Source organism: Sceloporus occidentalis, unplaced genomic scaffold, assembly GCF_023333645.1.
Source record: "Sceloporus occidentalis isolate IW3139 unplaced genomic scaffold, rSceOcc1.0.p SCAF_18, whole genome shotgun sequence".
NCBI classification, from domain to species: domain Eukaryota; kingdom Metazoa; phylum Chordata; class Lepidosauria; order Squamata; family Phrynosomatidae; genus Sceloporus; species Sceloporus occidentalis.
This window is the reverse complement of record NW_028316998.1, coordinates 12,466,581-12,489,571: the sequence shown is the minus strand read 5'-3', so window position 1 is coordinate 12,489,571 and position 22,991 is coordinate 12,466,581. Positions and strand designations below refer to the sequence as shown.

General features: G+C 38.3%; 1 protein-coding gene across 1 annotated transcript in view; it reads right to left on the bottom strand.

The window, feature by feature from the left end:
- The window catches only part of LOC149302664 (A disintegrin and metalloproteinase with thrombospondin motifs 16-like), a 97,104-nt gene that overhangs the window by 14,560 nt on the left and 59,553 nt on the right, over positions 1-22,991 (bottom strand). The window contains exons 13-18 of the mRNA XM_089482300.1: positions 22,698-22,870; positions 21,360-21,490; positions 20,033-20,156; positions 18,411-18,655; positions 15,524-15,662; positions 6,879-7,005 (exon numbers count right to left, since the gene is read on the bottom strand). Coding sequence (XP_089338426.1) covers positions 6,879-7,005; positions 15,524-15,662; positions 18,411-18,655; positions 20,033-20,156; positions 21,360-21,490; positions 22,698-22,870 — 939 coding nt within the window. The remainder of the gene's footprint in view (positions 1-6,878; positions 7,006-15,523; positions 15,663-18,410; positions 18,656-20,032; positions 20,157-21,359; positions 21,491-22,697; positions 22,871-22,991) is intronic.

Sequence of the window (22,991 nt, the reverse complement as noted above, 5' to 3'; positions counted from 1 at the left end):
CAAATAGGTATATAAAAAGGAGAGTTTTTACCAATCAGTTAATATAAAATGAAGTACCAGCAAAATATATTGCATCCAATTGATCAACAATTAGCCTAGGTCTACCTAAGTACCTGCTAACTTACAATATTCACCACCGAGACATTGTAACTATAATTTGAATTTGTATTTTAAAAGGTAAAAATATTTAAAAACGGAGAGGACATATTGTACTAATGTTATCGGATGGCCCTTTAATCAGTTCAATGAATATAACCAAATACCGGTATATTTTGAGTAATGTGGTTTACATTGCATTTTCTTTCCATTATAGGTATAGAATTACTACATAGTTCAACTTAAAACCAAGAATCGACATTTTTTATTTTTTTTTAAACCAAGAGTTGCAAACATCTGTGAAGTTTTAAATTCCATGTCAAAGAACCAGTAATCCAGCAGAGTACACCAGGGGATCTGTCATCACAGATTTTATTAACACAAATTTAATGAATTAAAATAAATATAGCTTGTGTTTCACAGTAGCTGATATATGTGGCAGAAGGTAACACAACTACCATGTCTAAGCAATTTCCCGATGCTTTTTTTTCCCTTCTCCTTACTTTTACAAAGGCTTGTCTGAATCGGAGCAACTTAATAGATAAGAAAACTTAATGGTAAGGAATAAGTTAAGACGGCAGCTCAGATGGTATATACACGGTGCGTTCCTAAAGCATATATTTCTTATTTTAACATAGAAACCTCCCTACATACAGTTACACATCTGTCTTGATAAACAAGACGAGTTATGAGTTACTACTTATTCCCTTTTTTTAACATATGATTTGTTGGTGATATTAAAGTAGTTGTGTTTGTTCTATGTTGCCTGTTGGCTACATCGCTCCATGTGAGGATGATTTAGTTTCTTAATACGTATTAAAAGTAGAAACAAATATTCTTCCAGTATTAAGTTATGGGCCATAAGATCAATTTCTAGATACCGGTTGAAGTCCTAGCACTGTTTTACAAAATGAGAGTCAATGACATCTCGCGTTTCAAAGAGTAGTGTATCAGTTACTAGTGGGGTCAATATTTCTACTACTGTTATAAATCAAGTGTATCGGCTTTTAATGCAACATTGGCCTGGAGACCCAGTAACTGCTACTTACATGCTTACATTAAATGATTCTGAAAAGTATATTCCTTATGCTGTTAAAAAGTTGATTTACCAGTAAGCAGTTAACTTGTATTGATACTATAACATCAATCGAGCTACTGTTTGAATAATTTTTATTAATTTAAAAAAGACAAATAACTACTTATGACTAATAAGAATACAATGTTGTTTTTGTTTTTTTTTAATAAAAAGGTATTTCTTTCTGAGAGCTAGCTGTACTATAAGGCTAGGTTTCCACTTGGGGTTTTGTCCTGTGTTATTTTCTTGATGAAAAACGCCAAGAAAACTGCCACTGCATTTACTTACCTGCGTTTTGGCGTTTTTTCTGGAGTTTTTTCTGGCGTTTTAGCCTTTCTGTGGAAATTGCTTTTTTGACCTTAGGCAGTTTTTCCAGCCTTTACACATTGGAATTTTCACCCAGCTAAAAGGGATTAGGATAAATGGCAAGTATCTGCCCACTCCTGATGTCATTTTCTTGGTATAGTTCTAGTTAAACGCCCCGGCGGACCCTTTTGTCTCTTTTCTGTGGTTTGTAAGGCATGCTTTATTCCGAATGTCTGCTCCTCTAGGAAGACTGGCCCCAAATGATGGTGCAAATTGTTTGCTGTTGCTTTTGGCACGCAGGATCCAGTTGATGCGTCGGGTATGTTTGTTTGTAATGGCATGTTTGTTCCAAATGGTGTAAAATTCAATATGAACTTTGTTTTGTGTGAAACGGTTTGTTTTCATCCTATTTATCGAAGGACACACAGATACTGGGTCCATCCTCTGCATTGTAACTGTGGAAAAAAACGCAATAAAAAACGCCAAGGCAAAACCCACATGGCTTTTTCATGGCGTTTTGTTCTCTCCCATAGACTTCTATTGGAGAAAAACGCCAAAATTTCCTTGCAAAAAACGCCAGAGTGTCAACATGCTGCGATTTAGAAAAACTGCCACAGAGCCCAAAAAAGCAGTAAAACGCCAGAGGACTGAAAAAACACCAGACAGAAAAACGCCAAGTGGATATGGCATTGTGCGATTTCCTATTGAAGAACAGCTAACATCTGGCCGCAGCGTTTTTTCACTAATAAAACGCCGTGTGGCTGAATTGGCGTTATTATGGGCGTTTTTGCAAAGTGGAAACCTAGCCTAATACACACATAAATACCCTCCAGACACGTGCTGGACTGTCAAGCGCTACTTAAACGGGATCCAACACACACACGCGCGCACACTATATATGGGCAAACGTATTGGGACACCCGACCATTACACCAACAGGGACCAACAGGGACTTTTATGACATTGCATTCTATATACATAGACATTAATATGTAGTTGGTCCACTGCAGCTATAACAGTTTGCACTCTTCAGGGAAGGCTTTCCACAAGATTTTGGAGTATTTGTTTGGGATTTTTTGCCCATTCATCCAGTAGAGCATTTGTAAGGTCAGGCACTGATGCTGGATAAGAAGGTCTGACACGCAATCTCCGTTGCAGTTCATCCCAAAGGTGTTGAATGGGGTTGAGGTCTGGCCTCTGTGTGGGCCAGTCAAGTTCTTCCACACCAAACTCATCCAACCATATCGTTATGGACCTTGCTTTGTGCACATTGTACATACACACACCTATGTGTGACAGGTGTCTGCTTAAACGCAACCAAGGGAAGGCAAGACACTGCTTCAGATTAGCTGTCCTAATAGACAACTGAGATTAATAGTGTAAGGAGATGCCTAAAACAATTATGTATTTCGGGTAATATCTGTGTCCTGGTTTAAGGCCTCTGGGGCTACTCACAAAGACAGTAGTCCTGGGAAGCTCCTAAGGTATTCTCATGTAATTCAAGCAGCAGCGGCCCATGTTACCTAAACTGTCAATCTTTAAATTGATTGTTTTTTAAGACTTTAACCTGTCAATAATACTGTTATTCCATGCACCACCCAGTGATCTAAAATTCAGCTCTGTCAATTAGAGCATTTAAACTTTTCAGAACACGTCTTACTAACTTTGAAATATGGTACTAGAGTTATGGATCTCTGTGACTCAAAATGTCCAGAGAGACTCAAAATGTAACTGTGGCCGGTTAGTCCTTCTAGTGTTTTAAAGAATCCTGATATTAGTTGTAGTATAAACAGTGTACTATTAGTAATATACTGTAGTTCATCTATTGAAAACATACTACCATACAGTTGCACATAGTAGCAAATTGTAAAACAGTGATGACAAATCATTTATTTTAGATGGCACAAATAGAAAATAATTATCAGTATAAAATAATCACACCACAAAAGTGGCAAATGTTATATAAAAAGTATATAGATAGAATCTGTATTTTTTCCCAAAATCCTATAGCTGAGAATACTGTAAAACTTCACGGGTCTGTTACATTAGTCATAATTATATGTATTATAAACCTACCTTACGTACATACTGCTGGCCCCCTTTGTTAACATATTCTTACCCTTAGGTTCTGGCACCCCTTTGTAAAGGTAGGCTGGGGAGGGGGAATGATCTCAGAATAGGAAAATAACAAATTGTGACTTGTATTGTCACTTTTTGCCATTTAATGCAGATGTCTCCAAAACAATTACACTGATGGAAAACCAAAAACTGCAGTCACCTGGTAGGTAGCTTTAATAAACAAAACGTAATGAAGCTCAGATATGGTATAAGAAACTGATCGTCTTTAGAATTCACATGGTTAAATAACCCTCATTGAAAGAATCGTGTCCCCATATGATATGGAAAATCTCAGCATACGTCTAAAAGTATATGATTTTCCAAAATCTCACTGCCTTGCCTGAATGTGTTCAGCTTAAGAAAACTCAGCAGTATGAGGCACTAGAGAAATCATGTTGGTAGCCGAGGGGAATGATGCAGTCATCAGACTCATATCCATTACTGCTTTGGCTGAGCTTTGCAAAGTTTAGACAGTTCTGCTCAGTTTTAAGATTACGACATCAGTTGGATTTATTTTAAAATGACAAATGTATCTGCCTCAGGTGCATTGTAAAATATTCTGTGAAACACTGTTAGAATAAATATAGTATAGCTATGGTGTTTCTAAAAGCTACAAAAAGAGTGCTTGCGGACGTGTTATTAGCGACAGTATTTGTCCATTTTGAGATGCCTACTAAAAAACAAAAACACACGCAGCCACTGTTGGCTTAAGCAGCTACAGTGAGGGTTTCACAATATATTAGAAATTAGTCCAATATCACTGTTCCGTCTTGTGAAATACTGCATGCCCTTCTTAAAAAGGCAAGTGGAAGGGACCACATGAGAGATGTCCGAGGCATAGATGTCATGATGTTGAAAATGAAGTGCTACGGTTAAAACTTTTTATTTCCTTTTTTGGACACAGCTCCAGCGTCCATTTGTAAACTTTCTTCATCAAAAAAGATGTGCAAATAAAATTTGCAGGAGACAATTGGCATTTTGCCTGGGCATGGGAAAACTGCCCTCTATGAAGCTAAGGCTAAGTGAAGTTGATCAGATGTTGGCAAACCAGATTGTAGCACATGGTGGCCATAGATGTTTGTTTAATAACCAGAGATTTTACAGGAAAATTGGGATTTCATAATGAAGCGATACGGGAGAGTAGGCTTATGTGAACAGTAAACTGGTAATAAGGTAGTTGCCCCAGTAATGCTGGAATTTCACAGGGCATTATATATTGAGTTCTGGGCCCTTTACATGAACTATGAACTGGAAGGATGACCTGTTTGCACTTGAGGAGGTTAAAGTGGGTCATTTAATAATCCAGATTCCAGAAGAATAGTATTTTTTCCGTATGGGGTGCTAGTAAGCGAAATGTATAGATTTGTAGAAGTGCTAAGAAAACAAATTATCCATCAAATTTGGTCAATTATCCATGCAGACCAAAGGTACATTTGTCTACTAATTGCAATTGTGCTTGTGGATATTGAAAAACAATAGACAACACAAATAATATTTAAGCACACCCAGTAACAAATTTGTGTTCCCAAATTTGTACCCAGATTTGCTCATCCATATCATAGACTTGCCAAGAACATTAATCTAGTTAAATAACCATTTAAGTTTCTAGGGAAAAAAACATGTTTTCCATCAGTCTATTTATTCCAAAAGGATTGTGGTGAAATGTGATGAAGGACCAGGCAACATTTGCCAAGTGTATTTTTGTGTGAGCCATTGTTTGCAGGCTCTTTGGGTCTAGGTTAAACATTTTTTCTAATTTATGGCATTGTGTAGCCAAATGGACTGACTGAAATACACACTACACCATAAGTATGGGCCATTTCTCACAAAAAGCTGATGCAGTGATGCCCATGATGAAAATATTGCTGTCTTAATCTGACAAAGACATTCATCACTCTGTTCACACAGAAACGGCATTGTTTCTTTTTTCCAGAAGAGTATAACACAATCACTCAAAATGTATGATTAATCACATATAAAGTAAATGTGAACTGAAATTGTACTTAATAGAGCTGGCCACATCTTATGCTGTTGTTGAATCCCTGGCAGTACACGTCCAATACGTAAAATCACATGCTCCCCCGCAATGAATTTTTATACTACGACACTCAGCGCATAGTTATTTTAAAAAGGTCTATAAGAAATCACTCTTTTTATTAAAAGAGTAGAACATGCTTGGATTAGCGAACACAACATGCCATTGGAACACAGGAGTGCCTATGTACGCCTATGAAGATATTTCACTAATATTGAATGCAATTTTAATGGCCAAAATTTGCTTTTCTTTAACAAACAAGGACATTTCTAAGTGGCCTCAAACGTTTGAATGGACGTGTATTTCTGGGGAAATTCTAAGCCTGTCTGCCTACCCGACCTATGGGCATCTTGATCCCTCTGTGATCTCTAGCTTTGGCTATTCTTAAAGGAAAATATTACAATAACATTAACATCTAAATTTTTATAGTAGGAAACATTATGCTACCATGAAAAATCTATATGTTAATGTTTCCTATGAAGTGCGGATTTTAGGTTCATCTCTAATTTTAGGTTCCATCTTAACAACATCTGATGGCTAAATTCATAATGATCCAGTTCACATAATGATCTTTTCTAGTCATGCTAGTACATATATACTAGTACATATATAATGCTACTACAGGATATATCACATTCATGCAGTAATGCACAAAGTGGCGTATTTTAATATGCAAATGATATAATTTTACAGGTAGACATCTTTAGTATGGCAATCAAAATGAACCTTAGCAGATCTGTCATTGTATTCACACCTTTGAAGGATTATTATTATTCACATATAAATCAACAGAGACACTTTTTATAGCAACAATCCCCATGACAATTAAGTTCCCTGCAAAACTAGAAATTACACTTTTAATACTGCATTTTGTTACAGAAGTGTTAAATTCAGCAGAGTAAGTGGAATGGTACTAGTAAACCTGTTAGCATTAAGGTAGCAGTGATACTTATCCAGTGGAAGAATTACTAAGATTATGAGAAATGCATTTTTGTAACCAATTTCCATACATTTCTTTATACCTTAGCCCTAATAATAAATATTGTTTTATGTATATGTATACAAGCAAAATCCCTACACGCAAAAAACACAGCAAAACAAGACAATTGCTCTGCTCCATCAGTGTAAAATAGCCATGAAACAATAGGTAACATTGGATAAAAATGCTTCCAGAATAAGACATGCTCCTTCATCAAGAATATACCATGTATATTAAATATATTTAAATGTTTGTTACAGGAACCTTACCTTGGAGGACAAGCTTGCAAATTACAAGGAACAGGTCCTGTAATCGGGCGATTCTTGGCATTACAAAAGGAAGTATTCACTTGGACACGCATGTCTTTGTAACACCCTTCCTTTGTATTCGTGTAACCTGCAACCATAATACAAAAAGAATGAAATATGCTCCTCTTGTAATTAAGTAATTTGCAAATGGTAAAGATGTTTAGGGTCAATGCCGGGAACCCAAATCAGTTTAAAGCAGGGGGATTTAAGAAGGTTTCTGGTTGATACAGTAATGCTAATAAGTAAGGTTAATCAAGAGAAATGCCGAAACGGACAAGTTGATAATAACAAAATCAGGGTTGAATTCCCCAGTCTAAAGCTGATTTGTTGTCCCAAATCAAATGTTTTACACAAAGTAAACCCGTGTAATGGCATAACTGAACTTCGTATTCTCAGGATCTGCATGACTGTCGCTTTGTGTTAAGTCACCACTCCCCAATTAAGCGATTGACTTTCAGGCAGCCTGATTTCTGGAAGTTTGACTGAGGTTAAGAGAGGTAACTTCAGGGAAAAAAAATTGATTAGCTAGTGATGAGCTCTGTTAGTGCAGCCAAAAGTCCAAGCTATAGGAAGCTTTGATACATTAATGTAGTTATGCCACAAGGCAAAGTGTCATACAATCAACAAAAGGGGCAGATTCATGAAAGGATATCACATTCAATCTATTTGATTTAGGACTGAGTAAAAACAAAAACAAAAAAAAACATGACAATATGGAGACAAAAATGTCTGACTGCCACACTCGCATAAAAATGATGTTAATTATAACAACTAAATTCCTACGCGATGCAAGTCAACCATTAGCGACCACTCTTTCTGGAATACTTTTGTTTGACTTGATTTCAGCTATTAGGACTTAAGCTGGTCTTTGAAGGAGTGACTGTGGTTTGTTTTCATTCACCACACTCATCAAAAGGTAACCTGTTCGAGTGGCTATAAACACCTTCCTTATCACAATAAGATAAACGAGGATGTAATTATGTAAAATTGGGGGCCCTCTCCAAGGCATTCTTTTGTTCTTTTATCATGCAATTATCTGAGTCCCAGCTCTTCAGCTGCTGTGTTTTAGGATCCCTGCTTTTAACACAACAGAAAACTGATACATATCATCTGTGTCCACAATCACTGTTACTGGTAACAAAGGATTGTTGACAGATTTTAGTATAAAAGAAGCCATCAAAGGTAATTCATTAAACAATACGAGAGCTACAGAAAATACCCTGGACAAATAGGCAAACACAGACTTAAAAAAACAACATGCCCATTTCCTGCACTCCAGGGTACCTTCATACCACTACTATCAACAAAACCTTCACATACCCATCTTTGCATCTATTTTAGAACTATCACTACTTTAGTTACTTTTAGCTTCAATGTTTTATTAAGACATCCAGAGTTACGCAAAATATATATTTATAATGAAGATGTTGAGCAATTTTATTAGTTATGCTTTTATAAACAATGTCACAAATGATGGTTTAGTGTTGTTGCCTGTTTTATTAGAATAATGAACCCAAATGAATAATTATAGGAGTAAGAGGGTGTTAGCACGCTTGGCAAGTCCTTTTGCATATGGTATATTACATCTAGGCATAGCTACAGTACAATGATGATGTTGAAAAGGGGGTTTTATTCTCTATTGTTTAAACAGGCACTGTTCTCTATCATTTTGCTTTGTATTTGCTTATTTTACCCATTTGGGCATCTTTGATACGTGTGTATATTACTTTGCATTGGTGTTTAGTGTCCCATTAGCAAGTCTGTTTTACCTAAACACATTTTGGTTTGTAACCACTGTGTAGTAGTTAGTTTAATGCGGAACAAGAGAAAAAGACAAAAAAGTGGATTTGGGATTTATCCAACTCAACTCTACAGGGAGAAAGAACCATTAAATTCCCTTACATTCCCATAATTTTACAGCAGATAAACAACTCCAGAAAATGAGTAATTATATGGCTGTAAAAGCATGGAGAACCACTATAAGTCTCTTTCAGCTGAAGTTAAGATTTATCTTTTACACGGTTGCTTTGTAAGTGTGCATATCATAAATATGAGTCAATGTCTTCATTTATTAACCTTTGGCAGAAGAACATTTCAGTTTGTGATTTTTGTTGTGTGCAATTTGACAGATTTATGATAAAGCACTTAACTAATCCAGTAGGGAGGCGTGTGAACAGAGGTAGGTTTTGATCCATCTAATGCAAATTTCCACACTTGGTCAGATGAAGATTGGTAACACACTGGTTTTTAAATCATTAAACAATTAAAATGCTAAGACATAGGAAGACATGTAATCTCCCTCTATTTGAAGGACTGAAATTAGATGGAAAAACTGCTAATTAAAATATTTTGTCCACATGCCAATTGCAATTTTCTCTATTTCTGCTTAGACACCCAGCAGTTATAGGATTCTGTTACAGACCTCATCCACTTAAGGTCCTCTGATGCACAACAAACTGACCCACAAGTGTTTATAACAACTTTCCAGCTGCTGTTCAAAAAACTAGAACCATTATGGTAACAGCTGGAGGGTCACCTCGGTCTACTGCTGTAGAGCATTTCCTCTCTGGGCACAACATAGCTCCATCACCACAAATACACACTTTTAATTAGATCTCACTGATCCAGTCAGGGGTTTTCACTCTTAATAGTGATCCATGGCATAGTAGTTAAGTGTGTTGTGGAGAAAATTATATATTTAGCTTTAGGTCATTTGGTGCCAATACATACATTAGATTTTCCGAATTGTGCTATACAACTCCAGCACAAAATCCAAGAACCAGTTGAATGATAGTAAAGGGATACTAAATGGAATATAAAATGGGGCACTAACCACTTAAAGTAATAATAACAAAAAAAAGTTATACTATAATATATATATATGTGGAGATTTCAATTAAGAGAATACAACTGATTTCCCTTCTAAAGAGCAAATGGATATTCTGTTTAACTGGAGCGGTGAGGGGTTTGTAAAAAGTAGCATATTTGCTGACCTGTTTGGCCAAGGACAGTTTCCTTAGATAACATGCTTGTTCATTGACACTAGGTAACTTGTGTGTGCCTGCCTTACGAATGTGCAATTGCATGGGCTGCTGCCTTATTTTTTGATAATGTATCTGATACTTTTAAAAAAAGTTTTTAAAAGTTAAAATGTATCCATCCTATGCTTTCCAATTACCTGTGTCATCCATTTTTGATGCCCCACCAGATCTGTCCACATTACCCTCACTAAAAATCCAACCCAAGGTGTCCCTACTATAGATAAAAGACAACACAGAATGAGCAGTGGAAAAGCTTGGAAGACTGGCATCCAGTCTGGCTGGGATCCAGGAAATGTTTCTTTATACAAAGTACAGACCCACATACAAAGACCCAATCCACTATATGTGAATGCAGAGGAGCAAGTTAGACACAATGGAACATGCTACGAAATCTTCAGTTCGCCTACCCTATCTCTACATAACTTTTAATAATGTACTGGAGGAGTTTTTTTTTTTTTTTACTTCTCAAATATGATCTTCAGGCTTTACCCTATGGACAAATATGTCATTTTATAACAGAGGTACTTGGACTACAGGTAGTAATAAAACATAAGCATTTAATAGTGGTGGAACATAAAGATACAGATGCATATTTGTTAATATGCTAATAAAAGGCCACATTTTATGAAGGATAGATCATTGATTCTCTCCTTTTTCATGTCCTCCCTGTACACTAAAATGAATATGTTCATGTAAAGAACACTTGTGACCACTTAGTATTCGTTGCTCTCAAAATAAGCGTTTCAATCCTGCTTTACACAGAAAATACTCAGTGTTTTTTTGTTTTTTTTTACAAATCTTAATTTTCTATTTTTAACACGTGTTTATGTTTTACTAAAAACAGCAAAGTTTATGAAAATGCTTGATGAACTCATTTCCCAGAAATTCCCCTATGACACAATACAGCAGATGAAACACATTGGTCTAATGAAATATTTTTAGTATTTGAATTTGACCATTTTTCCCAATGCATCCACACCATATCCCTCATAAGCATAAAATTATCACCTTATTGTAAGTTAGGAGGTCACAGTAACCATGCAATAAAATGTTTTATTTTGGAAACTGTGCCAGGCCTGCTAAGGAAGTGTTACAGACATGAATTAAACAGTTCTCTGTTGGCGCAGTGTTATGTTACAACTCTTAGGAAGGCAGCAAATTTCTCTTTGGTGCTGATAATGTACATTGAGCAGAGCAGAAAATTGCTCTACTGCATGTCAACCATTGGTGAAGAGGTGCTCTAAAATGACATGCTTTATGATTATTTATTGATTTACAGAGTGCCATTATACTCCAGAGCACTGCACAATGGGGCTAATACTTTACACACACCATTTGCTGCATCAGAGCAGAAAAGGTGTGATAAGCCCCCTCCATCAGGGCCGGACTGGCCCACCGGGATACCGGGAAATTTCCCGGTGGGCCGGAAGGTCCGTGGGCTGGGCGGCCGGCAGACTTACCATGAAGACAGCCGCTGAGCGGCTGCAAATGGCAATGAACGCCTCCCTCGGTGCCAGGGGCGGGCTGGGCAGGGGGGCAATTGCCCTCCAGGCTTCCCGAAATCTAACCAAAGCGGCCGCTGGGTGCTGATGTGGCCGGCCGGCATCAGCACCCAGCAGCCGTGTGCGATGGCCGTCTAGTGATGGGAGCAGTGTGAGGGGTGAAAGCTCCGCCCCCTCGCACTGACCTTTCACCCCTCACGCTGCTCCCATCACTATGCGGCCATCAGATTGCTGGGAATGTAATCTGAACGGCCGGTGCGTGCTGATGCCGCCGGCCGGCTCTGCTTTAATACTTTTTTTTTACTTTATATGGCAAGCCGATCCAGCTTACCATATAAATTTAAAAAAAAGTGTCAAAGTAGCTCCGGCCGGCGGCATCAGCACGCACCGGCCGGTTAGATTACATTCCCAGCAGTCTGATGGCTGCATAGTGATGGGAGCAGCGTGAGGTGGAAGCTCCGCCCCCTCGCACTCAGACTGCTGCAGCACCGGATGTCAGGTCAGTGGCATCCTGTCAGCATAGAGGAGAACAGTGTGCAGCTACCAGGAAGTCAAGAGAAGTAGAAGGTGAGTAAAATAATGTATTTTTTGTACTGTATAATGTTTTTTGTATTTGTTAAAAACAAAAAAAAATCGGCATGTGTGTGTATGTAAGTGTGTCCCCCTATATGCTCCTCTGCCTCCAGAAATGCCTTATACCCCCCTATATGCCACTCTGTCCCATGATATGCCTTTTAAACCCCTATATGCCAGAGTTGCATATAGGGGTATAAGGCATTTCTGGATGCAGAGTGACATATAGGGGGTCAAAAGGCATATCTGGAGGCAGAGTGGGATAAAGGGGGTTAAAAGGTATATCATGGGGCAGAGGAGCATATAGGAGGGTATAAAGCATATCGGGGAGGCAGAGTGGCATATAGAGGGCATAAGGCTTTTCTGGAGGCAGAGTGCCCCATGATATGCCTTTTAACCCCCTTCATGCCACTCTGCCTCCAGAAAGGCCTTATACCCCCTATATGCCACTCTGTCCCATGATATGCCTTTTAACCCCCTATATGGCAGAGTGGCATATAGGGGGTTAGAAGGCATATCATGGGACAGAGTGGCATATATTATTTTTTATTTAATATGGCAAGCTGGATCGGCTTGCCATATAAAGTAAACAAAAATGTCCCATGATATGCCTTTTAACCTCCTATATGGCAGAGTGGCATATAGGGGGTTAGAAGGCATATCATGGGACAGAGTGGCATATAGGAGGGTTGAGGCATATCAGGGAGGCAGAGTGGCATATAGGGGGGTATAAGGCTTTTCTGGAGGCAGAGTGCCCCATGATATGCCTTTTAACCCCCTTTATGCAACTCTGCCTCCAGAAATGCCTTATACCCCCCTATATGCCACTCTGTCCCATGATATGCCTTTTAACCCCCTATATGCCAGAGTGGCATATAGGGGTATAAGGCATTTTTGGATGCAGAGTGACATATAGGGGGTCAACGGCATATCTGGAGGCAGAGTGGCATAAAGGGAGTTAAAAGGGATGTCATGGGGCAGAGGGGCATATAGGAGGGTATAAAGCATATTGGGGAGGCAGAGTGGCATATAGGGGGCATAAGGCTTTTCTGTAGGCAGAGTGCCCCATGATATGCCTTTTAACCCCCTTTATGCCACTCTGCCTCCAGAAATGCCTTATACCCCCCTATATGGCACTCTGTCCCATGATATGCCTTTTAACCCCCTATATGGCAGAGTGGCATATAGGGGGTTAGAAGGCATATCATGGGACAGAGTGGCATATAGGGGTATAAGGCATTTCTGGATGCAGAGTGAGGGTATAAAGAGAGGGTATAAAGCATATCAGGGAGGCAGAGTGGCATATAGTGGGGCATAAGGCTTTTCTGGAGGCAGAGTGCCCCATGATATGCCTTTTAACCCCCTATATGGCAGAGTGGCATATAGGGGGTTAGAAGGCATATCATGGGACAGAGTGGCATATAGGGGGTATAAGGCATTTCTGGAGGCAGAGTGGCATATAGGGGGTTAGAAGGCATATCAGGGGGGCAGAGTGGCAAGCCTGGGGGCAGAGGTGCATAACTCGGGGGTAGGTTGTCAAATGAAAGGAAATAAAAACCAAATATGTCTCAATCATAGCTTTTATTAAATATGGAAAAAAATAGTCTACATGAATTAATAAAGAAATAAAAGTTTCTTACCAGAATATCGTGAAGAATAATGTGATCAGTGTTTTGTTCCACTAAATAAAATGGAACTCTTTCATCTAACAATGTTCGCAGTAGCAAATGTTTTGATCCTATTATGTGTAATGTATTTAATTTATTAGGGCCTTTTAACACTTTTGCTTTCTGGCATTTTAATACAAATAATGAGATAAAAAGAATTGCACATAGTGTGACTCGGGTGTGTATAAGGGGTGCGTGTGGGTATAAGAGCTTGACCGTGAGATAAACTATATGGGGCTGGTCTCCAAATTTTTCCAGAGCTGCTTTTCAGTCCCAGTCCGGCCCTGCCCTCCATGCCTTACTGATGGGTGTCGGGATATGACATCACATCCGCGTGTCCCACATCTTAAGGATGCACGGCATGGAAGGAGCCTGCAGAGCCCTCCATAGCGCCAATTTGCTGGTCGGGAGATCAGGGATCTTCCTTTTAATCGCATCATTGAGTAGTGGCGTTGCACCCTGTTACGTCGCATGCCGGCTGCAGCGCTCCTGGATCAGCCACCCTGGATGAGATATATCTATTTAAATTATTATTTCTGGAATCCACCAGAGTGTTTGCAGTGCCCCAATCAACAGACTCAAAGGTTACGCATGAGAAGCAATTCCTGTTGTTAGGTCTCCTAAATATTGTAATACTTTGACCTCTTTTACTCAGTTAAATTAAATTATGCCTATTTTGTTACTTTCATATAGTATGGTACGTGTAGAAATCTTCCAGCAAAGGCAAAGAATGACATCTCATTTTTTGATTGGGACATGAAATAGCTTACAGCGGTTTACTTGTGCTCTACAGAAACTCCACTGAGTAGTACACTTTTACTGAGTCTATATCTTAGTGTACTGTATAAGAAAATGTGGACACTACTGATTAATATCCACCTTTACTGTAGTGCAGTTATAAAGCCAGAAGTATTTCTTGTAAAGACATAAGCAGTGATTAAGACCAAGAGCACAAATCTATTTTGGAATTCCAGAGTAGGGTAAAACTGATAAGTTAGAAATACACATTTTAAGAAAAAAAAAAAAGTGTCATCCACTGGACATTATAACCCAAGCTCAGTTACAAACCGAAGAGAATTATTTAAGGCACGTTTGCGGTTTCTGTGTGGAACTATTTACAGATGCTCTCGAAAATCCCAAGTGAATAGTCATGGCAACTGTAAAGTGGTATGCGGACTACTGGCAGCAGGTGCAAATAATAGCTTTCCACTTCCAGCACATTCCTGGTAGTCATACATGAAGCTAAGGCAAAAAAATGCTTTCATAGGCTTGACATGCAAACAACAATCTAACAAAAATAATTTTTATTTTTGACAAATGTATTTGTTGATATTCCCATTCAAGCAATTCTTGAATTAGAACCCCAAAAAGTAGTTTGTAAACAATCAAAATTTCATACCGTCTCTGTGTAAACCATTGAGTTTGCGAAAACAGTAGGTGCTTGTACTTTAGATATATATCTTTCAATGAAAGTAATCGCTTTGATAGCTCGATTATTTGTTAAAACTAGCAAAAGCATATGCTTTTTTTAGTCATTGATTGTTTAAGCTATTTGTTTAAAAGTATTTTTTTTTCTGTCAATAATGTTTTCTGTGGCTAAAGATGACAACATTGTTGTGTCCTGAACTCAAAGGGTGAGGAGTTGATTATCAGGGGGTAGTCTGCAGATCCTGAGAACAGGACGTTAAGATGGTTGGTTCATATGGTTTACAAATAGTAGGAATTTGCTTTATACACATTTTTTTAAAATCAGTAAAAAAACATCACATGGGCTTAGGTAGTATAAAATAATAACGTCAACAAATTGCATTAATATACTCTACCTCCTCCACAAGAAGCCGAACACTCAGACCTAATGATAGCCCAGGTGTAGTTGTGTTTTGAGGCTATTTTCTTCTCACTGTCAGATTTGGCCAGCGAGAACTCCCATGTGATTCCAGGGTTTTTACCTTGTAGCAGTATCTAGAGAGAGAGAGAGGGGGGAGAGACTGCATTAAATAGTTTAAAATACGGTAATAGTGTTATGTTTCATTTTAGGTGCTACATTTGATAATTGAAGGTATGTAAGCTAGCTGAATACCAGTGGTTTACTCAGCCCACTGTTGAATTGAGACAAACTGCAGCACATAAACTTCCAATGCCAATAGTGGCTATTTTTTTCCTCTATAATGGCGGTCTAAAAAGCAAAGAGTCAAATGTGAAAGCATATTGTGCCAAAATCAACGAGTTGAACTGTTAGTCTCTATGGATGTATACATGTAAGATTAGGCATATTCTTTGGAAAATTGAGATTTGCTTGTTGAAAATAAAAAAAATTGATCATTACAGTAACACATAGTTCGCTCCAGCACTCATTTATTGAATAGTACTATTAGATTACATTTTAGATACTCCTATATGCATTACTTTTAATTCCTTGTTTTGTCCATACTGTTTCATGCAAAGTATATTTATGGTCTATTCACAAACTTCAAGTTGTGTTGAGTTTGTAGTGAGTCGTAAGGGCTAACTTGACCAAGTTGGCTAAAAGTGAATAAATAGTATACTCAGTAAAGTGAACTGCTATCTAGAGTTTAACTCTACTGTCAACTATCAGTGATGTCCCATAAAAAGATAGAATTGCTATTTTTGAGCAACTGAAAGACATGATCTTGGCATGCCATACCTTGAAGAATTTTGGTGAGGCATAAAGAGCGGGCAATGTAATTTTCCGACTATCGCAGCCTATCTAAAAGTTTGAGTTGCAGTTTCTGAATTGCATTTAATGATGTGCCTTTTACTGGTTATCAACCATTTATATATGATTTTTATTTATCAATGATGACAGGTGTATTACAAACAATTCTTTGCCTCTGTCCTTCCACAATGTAATATGGCTACCAAGAAACAGATGCATGTTGATAGACGAAGGGCTGTATTGGACTTAAAATTAAAGCAAGGTAAGTTTGTAGCCTCTGGGGAAACAATCACATTTTCAGTGTTGATCAACTTAGATCTTAAACGCCAGATCAGTTTCCTGAAAAAACATATTCCTAATATTTTGGTGAATGTGAACCAGATTCCCCTTTAACTCGAAAAACGGGCCAAAGAACATGGCTGTAATGTTTATTGGGTAATTCAGCCTGATATATTGAATCCAACATTTCTAATTATGTTTTGCATTCCACCTCCCAGTCTGCTTCCCCAATAGTTCAATTAAGCGGAAAAGGTTACCTTGAAATGGCATTAAACAAATTGAATTACTTGATCCATATAGCACCTTTTATACTGGTAATCCACGATAACACACCTTGTGTGTTCCACCTCATCAGGCAAATGTTCTCCAAATCTCCTGAGCACAGATTTTGCATCAGCACAGCTTTTAAACAATTTAATAGCATGCAGGTCATCAAATCTCTGGCAGCACTAAATGTACCTAATATGCCTAATTCCATGGAAAAATGTACCTTATGTAAGAGCAATGGAAGAAAGTGAAAATTTAATTCCGACTGTATTTGGAAGCTTTTCAGAGCATCATTATTAACATTAATCAAATGTCACCAGAAGTCCAATCCAATACAATTTAGAATAATAAAACATACATTATATATAATATGTTTTCGCCATGTCATGGAAAAATCACTCCGATCTCTCAGCTTTGTATATAAAAATGTACACCTGAAGCCATGACCATTCTGTTGTGTAATTTAGGTACCTTAAAATAGGTGTATCTATTTAAAAATGTCCCCTCCTGGTATACCAAGGATATTATTTCAAAAGAAGTGGAGCTGCAGAATCTAGAGAGCATTGCCAAGAGAATGCAAACATATATTTGTTGCTGAAGCTGTCCATTTATAGCCTTTCCTCTTGGTTGTTAAAGAGACACTCCAGTGCCCCATGCAGCCCCTTCATCGAAGAATGCATATTACAGTACTTTGCATTCCGTGAGCTGAAAAAAGAAAAAAAAGACTGCCCTCCATTTCGCCTGAAGTAGCCATACCTATAGCCATAGCTATAACACCTAGAACCAGGGCCATGGTCTATGGGAACCAGTACTGGAGCAGGCTGGTGGTAAGTATTGCAAGAGTGCATGCTGGTAAGCAGCTGATTTACAATGTGCATTTAAATGTAAGTTAGGATGGAGTAGTATGAAACAGTTGTATACTATTTATTACAGAGTGTGTATTTGTTTATGCATGTGTGAGGTAGCATGTCTGTATATTGGCATACACAGGTCTATGGCTGCACTGGCTTTTACATAAAGAAATCCGAGAATCAGTGTTGTCGCATATGAATATGGATTGGCAGACGTCAACTAGTGGATCACGGACAGTAAGCTATAAACTGAATACCTTGGGAAATATTTGTGTTCTGAGCATGATTTAAGTGATAAAACTGTGGAATGAACAGTGGAATGAAAAGTACAGTAACCAAGGGATTAATTCACTAAAGAAAGGGGTCGTAGAAGTTTGAGCTGGCCATATACAATGCGTATCTCCATCAGTGAGTGCCATTTCAAGAAAACCCATGTTTTAACTATGCATTATACAATATCAATCAAACTTTGCCTTATGGATGGCTAGTCCCAATGACCTTTTCCTGAAGGCAATTGGGAAGTCATGGAGTTGAAACTGCAACTGTACTGTGCAACAGGACTGTAATGAATTATATTGTTGTAAACACATAACAAAAATGCTCTTTGTGCTCATATCACACAGCATAACCACTTACCTCAACTACTATTGTTTCATTTGTGGGTCCAGGAGAAATTAAACTTTCAGGATTATTATATGGTCTTTTGTAATCAAACACCGTTCCTGCAAACTTGTACTGGCCAGGCCAGTCCACGGTCCAGTAACCATTCAGGTAGTATTCTTTGTGGGTGTTACGTAGAGCAATATAAGAGGTAGAAATGTTCATTTCAGAAACACGAATGCTGCGAGCTCCAGCTGGGATTGTGACAACTGAATAATATTCTAAAAGTGGCATAAAAAAAAGTCTATTTAGAAAAGAAAACCAACAAGTTCTGTAAGTGGTTAAAAATACATACTGTACAATTGGAAATGTCACCGACAGTAAAAATTCCTTTTTTGAAGGCACTATTTGGGGTTATTCAGTAAAGGGAGCGTGTACAACCTGTATACATTCTATGGGAGCAGCCAAGTTCTTCCTGGAGCAGAAGCTCTTTGGTGTTCGCTCTTCATAATGTATAGTTTAGTCAATGAGAGGAAACCAAACTTCTCCAGCAAAGGCTCCGTTAAAAACATGGACCCCTTTGCATATAAGTGTATTAACGAGTACAGTAACTTAATTGGATCTGTGCGTATGAGTTGGCCAAAAATTAGAGTCTGCAGAGGTAAACCTGCACAAATGCATGGCATCTTACATCGACTTTAATGGGCTCTAATATGACCAGTTGGCATCTACGTAGGATGCCAAGCATTCTCAAAACACTTGGGGCTCCAGATTTTACAATCAGCTGCCATCTGAAACAGATTTTTGTTTCAAACATTCTCACCCCCCCCATGGGATGCACCCTTTGAGTGCCAATGGGTGTACAGTGATTATGAGGGGTACACAGGGCTCTTAATTTTCTTTTAATGATGCTACCCCTCCATCATACAAGCCAGAAAAAGAGGAAAAGGGGAAAAGGTAGTAGGTTGCGTCCATGACGCCTCAAAGGGTATTAGCAACTTCCTCATCCCAATGGCCAGGGGGTGGGGAGCACAGATGCCCCTCGAGGGTTTTTAAATTCATTTTAATCCACCATCACACTAAGAATAGAATGAGGAGGGGGAAGAGAGGGATTGTCTCTCCCCATTTCTTCCATGATTTTTATTATTGTTTTATTTAGTTAATGACAATTTCATTGCAGCAAAGCAATGCCTGCAGTTAATGTTGGTAGTTTAACGTAATAGTAAATATGCAAGTTGTTTTGTATGTGTTGACATGCAATCTCAGTTGATTCTGCTCAGTCAGGCTGACCCTTAACGGACAACTCAACTTCCTAGTAAGTGTACCCAAGTGTACTGTATTAATGTCACATTATGGCTTTGCTTATGCAGAGCTTTTTCAAATGTCAAATAAGGGACTCTTTCTACATTCTTTCTACTATTGTATACATTACTGGATTCAGGTATGTCTTTTTGGACAAAGCTACAAATTATTTTGATCTTGAAATAACTTTACCTCAACTGATGTTGTAGTTAAATGTGAAGTTTTGTTTTTTTTAAATGTACATTCGAGTCACTCTCCAGCTGTTGCGAAACTTTAACATCCTTTATTGTTGATTAGCCTTTAGGCAGCAGATATATATGGCACACATTGCGTCTACACATTTGTTGTATACGTACGGTTGGAGTAGTGTTGTTTTGTGTACTGGTTCCTGTAAATCTTGCAGGTGGAATTATCCCCCTTACACACACCACATGTATCCAGGACAGCATTGGACCCAAGGATCTGGTCACATCCAACTGTCTATCATGAAGAGAGCACTTGAAGTCACTGTTCTGTCAACTAAACACACCTCTAGTAATGGTTTATACTTTTAATCACACACATAAAATAAATCAATCTCAAAAACCTCTCTTGCATAGCGTTAATGGTACTGGAAAAGCAATTACCTCACAAACAAAGCTTTATAGAGCTGGAAAGATGTTTCTTTTTATTATTTATTTATGGTTGTTTTAAGAATATAGGCAATACCAAATGTTTAACAACATATAATGTAGCATGCTAGTAGCTAGCACTCAACCCAGGGTTCCTCTCTCAGGACCTCTCTTTGCCCTGTGAGGACAGGGGGAACAACTCCTTCCATCAGCAATGTCCCAATCTGTAGCTTGAGAGAGTTTAAATGTCCACCTCCTACACCTGTTGCATGCTTCATTAAAGTCTTGGACTGAATCTTAACCTGGCAGTCTGTTCAAACTAAAGAGGGTAAAGCATTGGCCCAACCTGTTGTCCAATTGCCCCACCTCAGGGAACCATATACATGATTTGTGCAACATCAATGCACAAAATAAAAAAAATATCTCTGGTGCTGTACAGCATCAGTTTTAGCCATGGAAATACAGTAGAGTTGAGTCAAGATGGTTGGCTGACTAAGTAGAATTAGAGCGAAAGCTTAGGCACACGTCCTGTGTCATCTTTTACTTTGTTTGAACATGCCTGAAGAAGATATTAAAGTTGTCTTGAAGGCTTGCATTACTGCTCAGTTCGCCAACAGGTATTAGCGTGGTTCCACTTTTTAAGGGAAAAACATGTCAGAGCAGGGCTCTTCCTCTCACTTGTCACAGTTCCACACTTAGTTGTAATATTTAGGACTAAGCATGAGATATTGAAAGCCTCCAAACTCTAATGAGAGCCCTTTTTAATCATGTAAATACTCTCAATTTTGCCTGTAATAAAGACTAATCTGTTTTAATATCCTTCTGATTCTTGAAGGGGGTGCACTACTAAAATTCTACTTTATGTTTGTTTGGAAGCTGGGTCCCCTTTCTTTTGTGTAGCTGTGCACTACGTTACATTTAACTCAGAGGCTGGGTTACAAAGTTACACAGAGCTGGAGGATTGTTTCTCTGTGTTTCTATTTTATTACAAACCCTGTGTTGTGCTTAATATTTTGTGTAAAAAAATGCATATGTAAATATATATATATAATGAACCTTGTACCATTCTTACCTCACAATTTCCATCAATACACACGTTGTTACTGTGCTCAGAACACTGAGTGCCATCTTTTACTTTGTTTGACAAGGAAAAGAAAAAGTCAAATCCTTCTGCGATACAGTATAATTTACAATAGTCCTGTTCTGCAAAAATTAGAGCAAAAAAATGAAATATTGATTACACAAAATCACAATTACACAAAAGCATTATGGGCACTCCCTATCATGTCATCATTTAGGTATCAAACAAATGATTATCATCATCACATCTCAACTAGATACTAGGTACATTTCTTCCTTGGAAAATCACGAAGCACATATTTCTTCCTCTGATGTCCCACTTTTCTAACAGCTCAACATGTTTGGTGGTGTATTAGAGCACCATAGTATTCTACAACTATTATAAATGATATTATACACAGATCAGCTATAACATTATGACCACCTGCCTAATAGCGTGTAGGTCCCTCTTTTGCCAAGCAAAGCAGCCCTGATCCGTCGAGACATGGACTCCACTAGGCCTCTGAAGGTGTGCTGTGGTATCTGGCACCAAGAAGTCAGCAGCAGATCCTTTAAATCCTGTAAGTTGCGAGGTGGGACCTACATGGACGGATCCTGGTGCCAGCTATCCACGTGATGTGAAAGAAAATGTGAATCATCAGACCAGACCTCCTTCTTCCATTGCTCCATGGTCCAGTCCTTATGTTCACATGTCCATTATAGGCGCTTTTGGCAGTGGACACCAGCATTAACTTTTTCAACAATTTGAGCTACAGTAGCTGGTCTGTTGGATTTGACCACATGGACTAGCCTTCACTCTCCCATGTGCATCAATGAGCCTTGGCCACCTGTCCCTAGTTTCCTACTTTTCCTTCCTTGGACCACTTTTGATAGGCACTGACCACTGCAGTTTTGGAAATGCTCTGACCTAGTCATCTAGCCATCACAATTTGGCCCTTGTCAAAGTTGCTTAGATCTTTACGCTTGCCCACCTTTCCTGCTTCTAACACATTAACTTTGAGATAGAAATGTTCACTTGCTGCCTAATATATCGCAGCTACTGACAGGTGCCATAATAACAAGATTATCATTGTTATTTGCTTCAGCTGTCAGTGGTCATAATGTTATGGCTGATCAGTGTAAATAGAAAATAAGTTTGAGATTCAAAAGCTAGTTTTCCTCGTGTTCAACTACTGTTTAATGCTGAAATAAGTAAACACCCAATAAAAATGTGCTTCAGAAATGACTGATGTTTATAGACATCTACAAATACCTGGGAAAATGTAAACAAATTGACTAATCAGCTGTGTAGTAGAGTTTATCAACAAACAAAATACAACCAAATGAATACCTTCCACGCGAGTGTAGGGCTTCCAGTTATAGTACCAGCCTCTAAATGGTTTGCTGTTATACTCTGCACATTGCTGAGCTCTGTAGTCAATGCTGTTCTTAGGACAGCTCTGGCTATTGCAAATTTTAAAGATCCTTGAAGAACCTTCACAGTATTTTCCACCATGAAAGGGGCTGCAACAAGCAGTAAAAACAAACTGTAAATTTAAGATAAATGTATTCATAGAGATCATTTTTGTAAAAAATTTTTTTGCATACAATATAGAATTAACATAGAATAATAGTAAAGAATAAC